Genomic DNA, 14,593 nt, shown 5'->3' with positions numbered 1-14,593 from the left:
GTAAACGTTATTAGTACCCTTGTCAATGCATTAACTTAATATCAAAGGTCTATGAACGACTTATCAACTACTCAAAACATCACACCTTTTTTTTTTTCACGCAAGACGGCGGAATTTTCCTGTATTTTCAAAATGGCACATTATGCTGATGTTTTGAGGTCAGCTGTTTCTAAATGTAAGGCAGCAGATTTGGAGTCACTCTTACGACAGTGGGGGTATTTAACTGTCAACGAGTTAAATCAACTAGATTTTTCCAAATCGAAAGCATGCGTGGTTCGAGAAGTTGCAAAATTGTGCGAAGTAAGTGATACCCCGAATTTTTACTAGATTTATCCACATAATAAAATCACTATACTATCTGTTGCTTTAAAAGCAAAGTTTTTAATTTCATTATGTGTGTAAATGTAAGTGTATCTTAAACACGCTTAGACATATTGGACATTTGTTACCAAAAATTTATTTTCGATAAGAAAAATTCAGAATTAGTTCGTAATTTTAAATTATTTATATTAATTAATATTGATATTATGGTATATTTTTCTTTCAATCATTGTAAATAAATTGTGTGAAATCTTTGTGATTGATTATTGCTGGCTATGAAATTCAATAAATCAGACAAATGAAATGAAAATCTTGAAAAATGCAGTAATTCTTTCTCCTTATAACAAGCCCCGAATTCTGTTAGGGGTTAGAATAACCCTAAATAAGCTCAGCAGAAATCAATCAAGAAAAATTTATCGGAGTTTTTTAAATCCGCCGATTCCACCAGTAAATATTTCTAAAGTTCAGTGATATTTTTTAAATATAATTGGTCCAAAGGACCAGTGATGTGTAAACGATCAATTTGGAACTTTGACCTCTTTACGTGTATGATTTTTAAATGTAGTTGTGAAATTGACTAAATGTTTGAATCTGCATATTTAAATGAGTAGATTCAAACGCTTTAAACATTTAAAGCAAACAAATAGACATTGGAAAGTGCGAAATTAGACGACTTCCTTTTCATATTTTTCCGGATCATACTTGAATCATAATAAAAGTGGACAATAAAAGTGGACATGGATGAAAGCCACTAATGTTACAACTTGTGTCACTTGAATTCGGCTTTGTCATGTGGACAGATGCATTTGTGAAATTTAATGGAATTTGGCATGCAGGTCATTCCGGGTTAGGGCTCCATTGCTGTCCACACAAACATGTGCACCTTTGCAACTCTTGTGGGGTTGCACTTAGGGTTAGGGTTTCAGTTAGGATTAGGCTGCGCTTAGGGTTACTGGTTTCGAGAACAAGTCAATAATACATTTGAAGCCACATGGAATTATGACATTCAAACAGTCCAAAGGGGGTGTTGCACCGAAGCGGGAATTTTCCCTAATCGGAGCTCCGTGCCAGCACTCGTGACGTAGAACTGACCTTTATTCATATTTATACTCATTGCGTATTTGTCATTTAAATACCTGAAGGATTCCCCAGTACTAAGGGCAAACCTAATACATTTTATGTGTCGATATATTATACATGTAGTCTAAAGATAAATTTTGAATTCGTGAAAATTAAATTGTCTTCTTTTTTTCTGAGTATCAGATACAATGTATACGGCTACATGTTACGAGTGTATTAATATTAAAATATTCTATACTACTACAGTCCAAACGCTCTTATACTTGTATGTATTATTTTCTACAACCAACAGTTGGCAACTGTACATGACTCTGACCACAAAGTTTGATACGCATTAATGAAGTTCAACATTATTCGAAGAACATACACCTGTAAAAATGGATTCAACATAGCAAGTAACAACTGGAATACATATAAACTCAAACTGTTTAACGGTAATTTACCTTGTTTGGCCTTAAAATTTTTCTCCCAAAGCTTTGCATAGTTCACAACGGTTTTTCGGAAAAGGCACCATGCTTTTGTCAACAACTTTTATTCAGAAAAACATACGAGTTCTCGTTAGCAGCCTTGACTATTAAAACACAGGTATTGCATGCTGTATTTGGCGTGTTTGTTGAGAGTCCTATTCACAAACTAAACAGTGTCCAGGTTGGAAGCTTATTTCAAACTCGGCACATGGTAATAAACAGAGATTTGACATGAAACATTTATAAAAACTAGAAGCATGTTTCAATTAAGAAAAAAAAAATTAGTTAAAAAACGTAATATGAAAAAAAAATTGTTCGTGAGGGAGTCAAACCCGGTTGTTTTAAAAATAGAAAACATCTTTACATATATGAGTCTACCACACAGTAGGCCATACATTATTAAGAAAAATAAACGTACAGGTGAAGTTGAAAATAATACCAGTGAAGTCGTTTCCATTTTTATAAATTTACAAAAAAATGTCCTCGTGAAACAAAATTTCAAAGCAACAGTTTTTTAGAGGAAAACTCGAAGAACATGTTCATGCTAAATTTATTTTGTTTCACGGAGGCAGTTTTTCTGAAATTCGGGGATACCCCTCCATTTTAACGCTAAAAATCAAATAAATCACTTATTACTTGATTTAAACTCGAAATATTTTGACTAATTTTGTCAATACACGTCTTTTCAACTTATTTTCAAAAATTATTGAATCAAGACATACGTTCCAATTGGTTTTATCATATATTTGAATAACTTAAATTTTTTCAATCTTTTATGCAACACCTTTAGGGAAGTTAACATGAAACGTGCAACACCTTCTTTACTATCATCCTGGTCATGGGGCTGTGGATATGTTGGCTTTACATTAAATTTTAATTTGGTTTTAATTTTCTAATTTTGTTTGTTGTTTTTTATACAGACGGGATGTACAGTATTATGGTATGGCAATTATGTCCGTCCGTCTGTCCCTCTTTGTGTCTGGCTCGTAACTCAAATACTATGAGACCTAGAATCATCAAACTTTTATCAGCTGATACATCTTGGGTAGAGGGTGGGTCACTCTTTAAAGTTAGGTCAGTTTGACTATTGATTACTAGTAAGACGATATGGCAAAACCTTGTCCGACTCGTAATTGGACAATTATTTGGTTTAGAATCATCAAATTTGGTCAGTTGATGCATCTTGAGAAGGTGTGTCACACCCTAAATCAAGGTTACTATCACCTTTAATTAAGATGCTATGGCATAACCCTTTTTATCTGGGCTCATGTAGATATGAGTCCTAGAATCAGCAAACTTTGTCAATTTATGTATCTGTATAAAAATGTAAATTGTAGCTTAAAATCAGGTCATTACGAGTTTTAAAATGGTAAGTATTTTTTTTAAAACAGTGTTTTAAGGGAGGTAATTCCTACATATGTTAGAGAGTATTCAGTAACCCTGGTTCAATAATCATTACATCAAGAAATACACATTTTTCTTCTTCATAAAATGTAGCTACATAACAATTAATATGAATGCTTATTTTGTTTCTAACATTACTGATATAGATAATATGTGGTACTGTACTACAAAATTTGCAAAGGCTTAACACAGAACAGAAATAGGAATTGTCAGTTTAAATCTCTTTGTCCAATTAAGATGCCCATGGTGTTTTAGAGTTCAGCTGGAGATCCAAAGATCATTTTGATAAGAGCTAGATTACATCTGTCCAGTTAAAGATTATTAATGAGTGTAATCTTTGTACAACCCAAAATAAGTAATTCATGTACATTGTGAAAGATTTGATCTATTATATGTAATGAAATAAAAATGTGTTTTGGAAAATTGTAGTTATTTGAACAATTCAAGAGATATTTTTACAAGTCAATTGCAATATGCAATAGATATATTACAAGGGATAATCTTGATTTTACCTCAAACCTAAAAGGAAAGATATTGGTGCAATCTTTGTACTAATTAAGATTGACATGAGTTTGTGTCATGCACTTTTATCTGTTTATAATGAATATCTGATGGGCGTGTCATGTGCTGTGACGGTGCACTTTATTCATTCAAGTAACTAAAATACTGATTGGTAAATATTTGTTCAGACCAGTAAATTCATCAATTCACTGGTCCATTAGACCAGGGAAATTTTTTTTTTATTTCAAAAACTCTTATCAATAACAAATTACTAACTTACGATAGGTATATGATATCAGTCTCCAATACTGGTTTAATGCCGAGCTTTTCTAGTCCAATCAAAGTAATCCCAAGATTTAACTTAACATATCGTAGTCTAGTCATTGTTCTCCATCATTTCAAATTTTACTGTGTTGCAGACTGAGCGAAGCGTTTCATGACATTTACAAGACTACATGTGAAGTGTGTTTTGTTTTTGATACACATGTATATCATATTTTATAAACAACAATAAAAAAAACCCACAAAGATTAAATATTTTGATAGTTTATATATGGTGCAAATATTAAACATTAATCAATCTTGTTCATGGGTTTTTCCACAAAGCTGCTGTTTCCCAAAAGGGAACTTGTGTCAGGATCAGGTCGGTGGATAGTTTAAAATCTTTCACAGTCTACAAAGTCTAAATTGTAATACTTGTATTGATTTTAATGTAATTGCACAACTGTCAACAAAAATTGACAGTCACGTGCTGAAAATGACTCTTCTCATGTTCCCTTGGAGATACATCCCTGTAGGACACACAGAGTGCACCTTATATGACTGTTCTTGGGATGTTGCTTGAACTCTTGGCAGAGTTTACAAAACATATTCCTTCACCAAAGACATTACATGCATTCTACGTTGTTGTAGGTCAATCTGTCTTGTGTAAACAAAAATTTAAATATTTGGATAAAAATATTCTAGATTGCATTATTAAAGAACACCAAATTAATTATATCTTATACTTTTCTAGCCATGTGTATTTCACATGTAATTTGTTTGATTATTCTTTCTTTATTTTATTATTGCAGGAAAAAAATAGAAAGAAAGAAACCTTAGAAAGAGTTAATGACTTTGACTTGATGTGTAAGTTGTGGAAATTACACTTAGTTTTTTGTACAGTTATATTTGGCTCTCTTGGATAATATTATCATACAATACTAGTAATTATGTACATGTAACACATTTTACCTTAAAAATAATTCCATGTTTGTCTTTGTGGACAGGTACAGTGAAATATCCCACAAAGAGGAGATGGTCCATGTACAAACTTATTGATAAAAAAGCAGGTAAATATTGAATGGTAAAATTAAATATATAGATGTAATTTGTATTGTATATGTATAGATGTAATTAAGTTGCAGAGAGATGGCGCAGAACATTTCCTTAGAAAGGGGCATAATTTCAATGTTATATGATTCATGAATATTACAATGTGATATTGTAAGAATTTGGCATTTTACAGTTACCTCCAAACATCTGACTAAGAATAACGAATTTGCGTGTAGAGACAATGCAATGTGATGTCATTTTATTTACCCCCGGCTTCAGCAGGAGGTACAGAAACTTACACCCAGCTTGTTAACCAATCAAAAGTCACCTTACAAGTTACATCATCAAATGGAACCCACAGGTTTTCTCTCGGTTTACACACTGCATTCAGCAATGTCTACTGTAATGGACAGAAAACCTGTGGGTTCCGATGATGAAGTTACATAGGAAATTCGATATTTACCCTCATGCAATGTTCAGTATGTAAATTCTACATTGAATATGTAATTTTCCCAGTATGTTTTGTACTGCTGTCTCTATGATAGATAACTTATTTTAAAGCAACCCGGCCTATTCTGTTCTTGAATGGATTCTAAAATTATTATTTTTCATAGGGGGTTGGTTTATGCAGCTTCAAGAAATGGAACTAAACAAAGAACTAGAAAAAAAGAGTTGATCACATATAAATTATAGATCACAGTATCATACCTAAAATCAGACCCAGGTGTAGTATCGTTGTAGTAGTAGAGCATTTGCTTCGTAACTGGGATTTCATGAGTTTGTGCCATGGTCGCTTCAAACCTAAGACATAAGCACAAGTAGTTATTGCTCCTTCTCCAAACACTTGGCATTTAGAAGTGAGAATCATGGGTCTTTTGGATATGACCTTAAAAGTGGAGGTCCGGCTTTGTGGTATTGACCCTAAATATCTAAGGAAGTACTTGAATCACTAAATGATGTAATAACAGAGTTCTCACTATGATGACTGCGTTCTCTGAATGTTAACCACAGTAACTGGGCTAGCTTCCATGCCACTGGGAGCTGCCATTTTGTTTATTTTACAAGCTAGCCAGGATCAAAATTAAAACATTCTGATCCAGAAATGATTTTTTATCAGATGTATGGTTAGAAAAAATCCAGGTCGGCATCTTTGAGTCCAGGTAGGTTGGGTAACAGGAAACAAACTTTTTTTTTTATCTTACCAAGCTTTGTAAAGCCTTTGTAAAATTTAACTTATATACTACCTGTTAGTAGACACCTTGAATGACAAGGCTGAATCCATTGACCTGGTCATCTGTTGAAGACGAAACATTTAATTTTTCAGGGACTAAAGAGAATCAGATGTCAGATCCTGTGAAGTTCAGAAAGAAACTTCATAAACAAATTGACCTATATTTTGATTCAGTAAGAATTTACAGTGCGTGCCAAACATTTAGTATAGCAACTTTCAAATCCGATTCATATCTTGTCTTAAAGTACAATTTTATCTTCAGCGTAAGAATCTTTTGTTGCAGACAGCCTCAGTGTCAGTGACTTTACAGGACGGTGCTCTGTTCTGTAGGATTTACATACAGGCGGGAACCAATCCAAAATTCATGAATTCTAACACCATTTACGTGATACATTATCCTCATTGCCAGAGCATTGCAATCTCAGCCTTCAAAGTGTCTATCCAGAACTTCCTGTTTCAGGTTTGTATAAAATTAGTGTATCAAAAATTGTTTGAAATATGTGGGAGTTGGAGATCATTGATATTCACAGCAAATCCTGGGTTTCTTGTGGTGTAATTCCATTAATCGTTTATTATTGGGTATCCGTTTGCAACACAGTTGGAGATATAAAGCCAAGCTTGTTTGACTGTTTGTTCTGTCTGTTATCGGTTTCACCCTTTTAAGATTTTTTCACCAAACTTGCAAGTAGTAATATGTATAAAGATATGAGTTGATATTGATTTTGAATGCCAAATATGTAATAGTAAAGGTCACTGTAATTTTTGGAAATGCTATACATGAAGGAGTGTTTTGCAGGAGCCTAGTTCCCAATTATGTTTAACAATATTTTAATTCTCATGCAGGACTTTTAATTCTGTGAAACTGGGGTCTATATTCATGATATTTAGTCCTAATGTGTAAAAATATAGATGGACTATTTTTCCTCTGAATATGAATAATTGGTGAATTTTGTCTTTATTTATAGTCAGTGATTTAGAACTCACAGTTATTTCAACTTGATGATTTCCTTTGAAACTGTTTCAAAGCTGCTCCTGTAATGATGTCAGAAAATGATCTGACCTTCCTGGTTCCAATCTTGTTTTCAGCCCTAGTCCCTAAGCCTAAGAACTCTGATTCAAATAATTATACCGCCGCGGTGGCCTAGAGGTTAGAGTGTTTGCCCCGCATACAGGAGGCCAGGGTTCAAATCCCGGCCATGACAGACCTAAGTGGTTGAAACAGGTAGTGACAATTCCATCGCCAAATGCTTGGCATCAGGTGTGATTGTCATGGGTCCTCGGAGATGACCCTAAAAACGGATGTCCCGTGTCGCAGTAGATGTGGCACACTAAAGAACCCTCACTGCTCAAAGGCCGTAATTGCTGAGCAAAGGCCTAAATTTGAAGCCCTTCACCGGTCTTGGTGATGTCTCCATACAAGTGAAAAATTCTCTCGAGAGACATTAAGCAAGATACAATTAATCAAAAAATTGTATTGATATCAACAATATTTTTCTAGTTGATTAAAACGAGCTTGTTTTGAGGTGTGTAATCTAGTTGAAAGTTTAGCAGACATTTTGCACTTTGTCCTTCTTTTAACAAGATGTCTAAAGAATGGCAAATGTCTTATACTTTCATCAAAGTGCCACTGTCTGTGTCCATTTATGTGGAATGTTCAGTGTGTTATGATTTAATCACACTTCTCATTTTAAGTGTTCAATTTGTATTTTTTTTTTTTTGCAGTGTCTGTCAAACACATTTGGCTATCACACAATGGGAAATATGATGCTGTCGGGACTTCATTACAAATCACTTTTTCAGCTGGCTTTTAATAAAATAGGCGAGGTAAGCATAAATCAAGGGACATTACATAGTGTCTGTTAGGAACCTCTGTAACAAGATAGCTGTCTGTTCATCAACTGTATACCTTCACTTTACTACACAGAAGTCTAATCATCCGTACATCTCTCTGCTGTTACCCCGCAGGTGTACTTGGGAAATTCAATATCTATCAATGGGAGAAGGGGGGGGGGGGTGTGAGTGGAAATGGCCATCATCAGAACCAGTGTGTTATATTGGCATCAGTGTATCCATACTGTTCTCTTTGAATTTTGAAAGAGTGAAAAAGCATTTTCATGGTGTTAAAATTTTGTGGTTTGAGAAAAATAAGTATGTTGGTGGAGACTTAATTTATTCAGTTTCACCTATCTGTAGACAATTTAAACGCATGGACATGTCCTAAGATATAAACTTTATTGAGTTGGAACAAACACTATTCTAAAGCAGTATTTTCCATTATTGTGACATCAACCCAAAGTTAAGGTCATTTGTACAATTTTGAAATTAGACAGTTGAAAACTAACATAGAGATTGTGAGATATAAATACACTTTGTATTCCAGCATGCACTAATCCCAGAATGGGCATTTTTAATATGCATGTGGACCCTTGATAGAAACACCGTTTTCATTCATATTTATATGAACACATATTTAGTTGTTCCTCAAATTTCAGATTCCATACATCATTTCAAAATAGTTTAAATTGTAAAGGACCCAGATTAATTCAAAAGATTTTAAAAAATATATCACATAAAGACTTTTTAACTCATCTGAGCGAAAGCTCAATTGAGCTTTTCTGATCACCCGTTGTCTGTCTCTGTAAACTCTGCACACTTTCAATGTCTCCAGAACCACTGGGCCAATTTCAACCAAACATCAAATCATCCTTAAGTGATAGGGATTCATGTTTATTCAAATGAAGGACCATGCCCCCTTCAAAGGGGAGATAATCACAAAAATGCAAAAATAGGTCCATTCAAAAATCTCAAGAACCACTGGGCCAGAAAAGCTGAAAATCACATGAAGCTTCTTGTCATGGTGGAGATTCAAATGTTAAAATCATGACCCCCAGGGGTAGGGTGGGACCAAAATGATAGGGGATCAAATTTTTGCATGTGAATATAATATAGGGAAAATCTTTAAGTCTTCTTCTCAAGAACCACTAGGCCATAAAAGTGGAGCTTTATGGTACTTGAAAGCTTCCTGGTATAAAGTAGGCTCAAGTTTGTTCAGATCATGGCCCCTGGGAATAGGATGGGGCCAAAATAAAGGATCAAAGTTTGACATAGAAATATATAGGAAAAATCTTCTTCTGAAGAAAACTTTACATTTGTAACATGAAAGCTTCCTGACTTAGTGCAGATTCAAGTTTGTTAAAACTATGGTCCCCGGGGGTAGGGTGTGGCTAGTATAGGGGATCAAATTTTTCATACAAAGATATGGGAAAATCTTTAAAAATCTTCTTCTCAAGAACCGCTGGGCCAGAAAAGTTTATATTTACATGAAAGTTTCCTGATGTATTGCAGATTCAAGTTTGTAAAAATTGTGCCCCCCAGGATCAAAGTTTTACATACAAATATAATGGGGAAATCTTCTTTTACATTTACATGAAAGCTTCCTGGCATAGTGCAGATTCAATTCTGTTAACATCACGGCCACTGGGGTAGGGTGGGGCCACAATAGGGGATAAAGTTATACATACAAATATGTAGGGAAAATCTTTAAAAATATTCATCTCAGGAACCACTGGGCCAGAAAAGTTGAAATTTACCTCAAAGCATCCTGTCATAGTGCAGATTCAAGTTTGTATAAATCATGACCCCTGGGGGTAGGTTGGGGACACAATAGGGATCAAAGTTTTATATGCGAATATGTAGGGGAAGTCTTTGAATATGGGCCAAGTTGACTCAGGTGAGCGATGTGGTCCATGGGCCTCTTGTTTATTTTGAAAGTATTGTAACTATACTATATCTCAGTCAGAGATGTTAATTATTGATTCAGTTGGTTTGTTAGCAAGATTGCACATGAAATGTGTGAATTTTCCTGAAATTTGTACTAAAGGTTGATTGTTGACTGGCAACAAGTGTTTTTAATTTGGGGAAGAACTGATGATGGATTCAAGATCTATAGGGGTGAAATTTAGACTGAATTTTAGTGGCAGAGGTTTGCATTTCCTTGTGTTGATTCACTCTTCCAAACATCCAACATGTATCTTTTGTATTGTAGACTTCATGTGGAAGGCTGAAAGAAGTTCAGAACCTTCCCTTTATGAGTCGACGCAAGCGTAAAGGTAGTGCCATAATTACACCAACAGTGAATGCTCTTATCAGTTTATAAAACACATGGTTGATATTTTCATTGTGTAAAATGGAATATGTGGAGATGAATGATTACATTCCCTATAAAATAAATTTGTATATTGTAGCAGAAGAAATGGAAAGAGAACCAAACATGAGATCAGAAGATGAAGCAATGAAACGTAAACGATCGCTTAGCTTGGAGGACGCCTTTGGCAGTTATGAGCAACCAGTTTTGGAATCACTGCAGTTTAAGGTATCTTTAAAACATAAAAATCCATGTGAAAGAAAAGTGGGGGGGAGGGGGTGTGTCTTATAAATCAGATTTTAGTTGTAAGTTTGTTAAGTATTGTAATTTTGTAATCAGGGAGGGGAAAATGATAAAGACAATTGCAGGTTGTGTTGTAAACTTGGATGATGTGGGGAAAAGTGTCTTTGCTAACCAAGGCTGACAACACATGGTATTTTTCTTTCGAGAAAGAGAAACACCTTGTATCGTCACCCTTGTCTAATGAAGATGGGAAAGGGGGGGGGGGGGTACTTTTGGAATACATCTCATTTTGTTATTAATTAAAGCTTTCTGAAAAATAATCAAAACCGCTGTGTATCAGTGCTTTCTCATATAGCTGTTACACATGCATTTGTTTTCTACACTTGTCTTTATTTCAACAGGTTGATGTCAAGTTTAAAGGAAATAAGAATCTACAGAACGTACCAGATAAGGTTGAACAATTCAGATGTTGTGTCAAGTTTGAAGGACCTTCAGTTCTCGAGGGAATTCGTAATTTAGCAAAGTGTGGGCTAGCAAATGAACCACTTCCCAAGCATTTACTGAGAGTGAATTCACTGGGGATGAATAAATTTGTTCTTAAAAATAAGGACAAATCATGATTTTACTCTTCAAAATATCAACAAAGACATCAATATGTGGTACAAGGTTATATTTGGGATCACAGTTAATCCAAGGCATCACAGTGCCTCCAGAAAATAACATAAACACAACGGTGGTCATCGATGGCTCTGTTCAACAACTATAACTCTCTTATATTATTCTATTTTACACTGATATTATATAATTATCAGTTAAAGTAGGTCAGTATTTTGTTTATAGGTCACCTGAGTCACTCTGGTAGCCTATTGTGATTGGTAGATGTCCGTCGTGCATTGACATTTGGACATGATCAACTTCTTCCCTGTAAGTACATGGCCATTTTTCATCTTTGGTGTGGAACGTCTTTGGGGTCAGGGGAATAGGAATTGACAAACTGTACAGTCTTAATGAGAAAGGTTTCTTCTATTTGGTTATAGGACAGGGTTTTATGAATCCTGTAGTGAAAAGGGTATTTCTTAAAATTAAAAACAAAAATTTAATTATTGACATCAGACAATGAAACACAAGTACATAGAAAAAGAAGATAAGCCATTTCCAAAGTTGTGAAATTCATGGGTCAGGGGTTCTGGTGCTAAGGTAGGGCTTTATAGTTCATATATTAATACGTGTATTGAAAGTGCAGCATTTCTTTAAAATGATTCTTCTGGACATCAAAGAATAAAACTGAGTACATAGTAATTTTTGTTTTATATCAAGCTATATACATTATATATGTAAGTTATACAGTTTATGCGATTTAACTGGAATGGATTAAATAGTAATCAGGCTTTTTTCTTATTTAATCATTTCTTCTCCGGTCAGATGGTGAACACACCATTTCACTTTATTCATGATCACTTAACGTCCCAATAACATGATGACATGCAGGCTGTTGGCAGGACATGTTCAGCAATAAAAGACAGTCAAACAGAAAACGGGGTAGAGAGAACCACTTAGATCAATTGAAGGGGAGTAAAATTTCATGTTTAACATAAACTCATTATCCAATATGACTGTACTGTAGCCAAAATCCTCATCTCCCATGATGTTTCTAATATTTTCTCGTGCGCTTGCTCACATCCACCATAAAGTCACTATGTATTAGAAAATATCCGTTTTCCCCTTGCATTGAATAAACCAGTAGTCCTTTGATACCAGTATATAATTTGTTGATATTATTTTTTATGGTTTATCACACTGACAAAATTTTGGTCTGGTTTTTAACATTGAACAGAATACTGTGTAATATGGCATGTGTACCTTTAAAAATCTTTTCCTACCTGTATCAGAAGTTTATGGTCTAGGGCAGAGCTGATAAGTAAGAGAGAGGTGATGCATTTTCGATCTTTGTGATGAAATAATGTATACATGGTTATGAAGATTTTGGAATTGGTGACCCCTGAACTTGTTGCTGGGGCATTGCATGTTACTCAGGCAACTGTTAAAGGCCCATGGGTCTCCTGTTTGTTATCAAGCTGTTACTAAAAATAAATTGTTCAGGAAAATTTACTTGCATATTTTTCTTATTTCTTCACAACACAGTCACCCCCCCCCCCCCAAAAGGGGGGGGGGGATTAGGCGCAACTACATGTACAGACATATTCAGCCCAAAAAATGAATTTCTTTCCATGCTGAAATAATTGTAAACAAAAAATTTTAAGATTTTTGTTTCCATTACTGATTTCCAGTTTTGAATATGGCGTTGCTGAAAAGGCTTAGAAAATATTGAATTTTGGCCAGTTGATAGTAAATGACTTAAAATTATAATTGGTTTTATATACTAGTACCTTTCATATACATATACATGTATATATATGTGTGTTGGAATTGGGGCCAAATTATACCATTGGTGAACTTTGTTCTCTTAAAGGGGCTCATTACACCAAATTTTATTGAATAGTGATATGAATTTTTTGTGATTTTTTCTTGAAATGATAAAAAAGGTTAAAATACCCACCTTTCTTTGTAATTTGATGCATGATATGGGTATCTAATAGAACATGCCTAAAAGACAGTAGACGTACTGATTTTTTAAATAAAAAAATGATTGTGAAAATTGAAAACTTTATTTGTTAATACTTTTTAAATCTACGGCTAAAGTCTTTGAAAACATGTCAATTAGAAGTGAAAAAAAGCTATATCAGAGAAATGTATTTTAAAAGGAAATATGAAATGGAAAAAATTCAGAAATTTGAGTTTTTTCAAATTTTAACCAAGCCCAATCAGGGGCCCGTTTTACAAAACAACTTACGACAAAGTCGCAAGTCTTAAATTGTATTACACAATTATTAGTTAAAACGTTTCTGAAACTTAATTTTCAACATTATTTCTTACCTATTTGACATTGGAATGAATTACTATGAACAGGAGAATTTCAGCATGTAAAGTTGGTCGTAAGTTCTTTTGTAAAATGCACCCCAGAATTATAAACAAGAGGCCCATGGGCCACATTGCTCACATGAGTCACCTTGGTCCTATCGTTCAGCTGTTGTGATTTTTTTCAATCTTTATCCCCATGAAAATTTTTGACCCCATCCTAGCCCCAAATGATCACAACATAACTGAAAATGAATTCACATAACACACAGATGTCTCAACATGCCCCAACATGACCTTGTTCTGGATAAAACCAAGGTCATAGATCATGGTTTATGAAAGACCTTGCCATATGATTGATTGATTGTATCTTGTTTTACGTCTCTCGAGAATTTTTCACTCATACGGAGACGTCACCAAGACCGGTGAAGGGCTTCAAATTTAGGTCTTTGCTCAGTGCTTTCGGCCATTGAGCAGTGAGGGTTCTTTAGCGTGCCACACCTACTGTGACACGGAACATCCGTTTTTAAGGTCATCTCCGAGGACCCGTGACATTCACACCTGATGCTGAGCGATTGGCGATCGAACTGTCACTACCTGTTTTAAGGACTTCGGTCTGTCGCGGCCTGACCTTGCCATAAGAAATCTATATACAAAACATGAAAGCTCTACCGTAAATAATTCAGGAGATATTGAATAGGTCAGATTTTTATTAAAAGTAGGCCAAACTTCCGGGGCTTCACATGAAAGTTCTAGCTTAAACAGTTCAAGAGATATTTTTAAAGATTTTTCCTATATATATCAGCATATAAAACTTTGATACCCTATTGTGGTTACACTTTACTCCCAGGGACCATGATTTGAACAAACTTGAAATCTACTTTATGTCAGGAAGCCTTCATGTAAATTTCCAGTTTTTTGACCCAGTGTTTCTTGAGATTAATATTGTTTAAAAAATCCCCAATATATCTG

General features: G+C 34.6%; 1 protein-coding gene across 1 annotated transcript; it reads left to right on the top strand.

Moving 5' to 3' along the window:
- Nucleotides 1-79: 79 nt before the first annotated feature.
- Nucleotides 80-12,814, top strand: LOC125663642 (centromere protein N-like). The gene is made up of 9 exons (XM_048895936.2): nt 80-300; nt 4,847-4,901; nt 5,042-5,104; nt 6,412-6,491; nt 6,602-6,778; nt 8,041-8,142; nt 10,364-10,427; nt 10,563-10,690; nt 11,107-12,814. The coding sequence occupies exons 1-9, from the start codon at nt 133-135 to the stop codon at nt 11,323-11,325; spliced, it is 1,056 nt and encodes a 351-aa protein (XP_048751893.2). The 5' UTR covers nt 80-132; the 3' UTR covers nt 11,326-12,814.
- The last annotated feature ends 1,779 nt before the right edge of the window (nt 12,815-14,593 follow it).

This window comes from Ostrea edulis, chromosome 1, assembly GCF_947568905.1.
Source record: "Ostrea edulis chromosome 1, xbOstEdul1.1, whole genome shotgun sequence".
In the NCBI taxonomy this organism is placed as follows: domain Eukaryota; kingdom Metazoa; phylum Mollusca; class Bivalvia; order Ostreida; family Ostreidae; genus Ostrea; species Ostrea edulis.
This window is presented reverse-complemented; position numbering and strand designations above follow the sequence as displayed.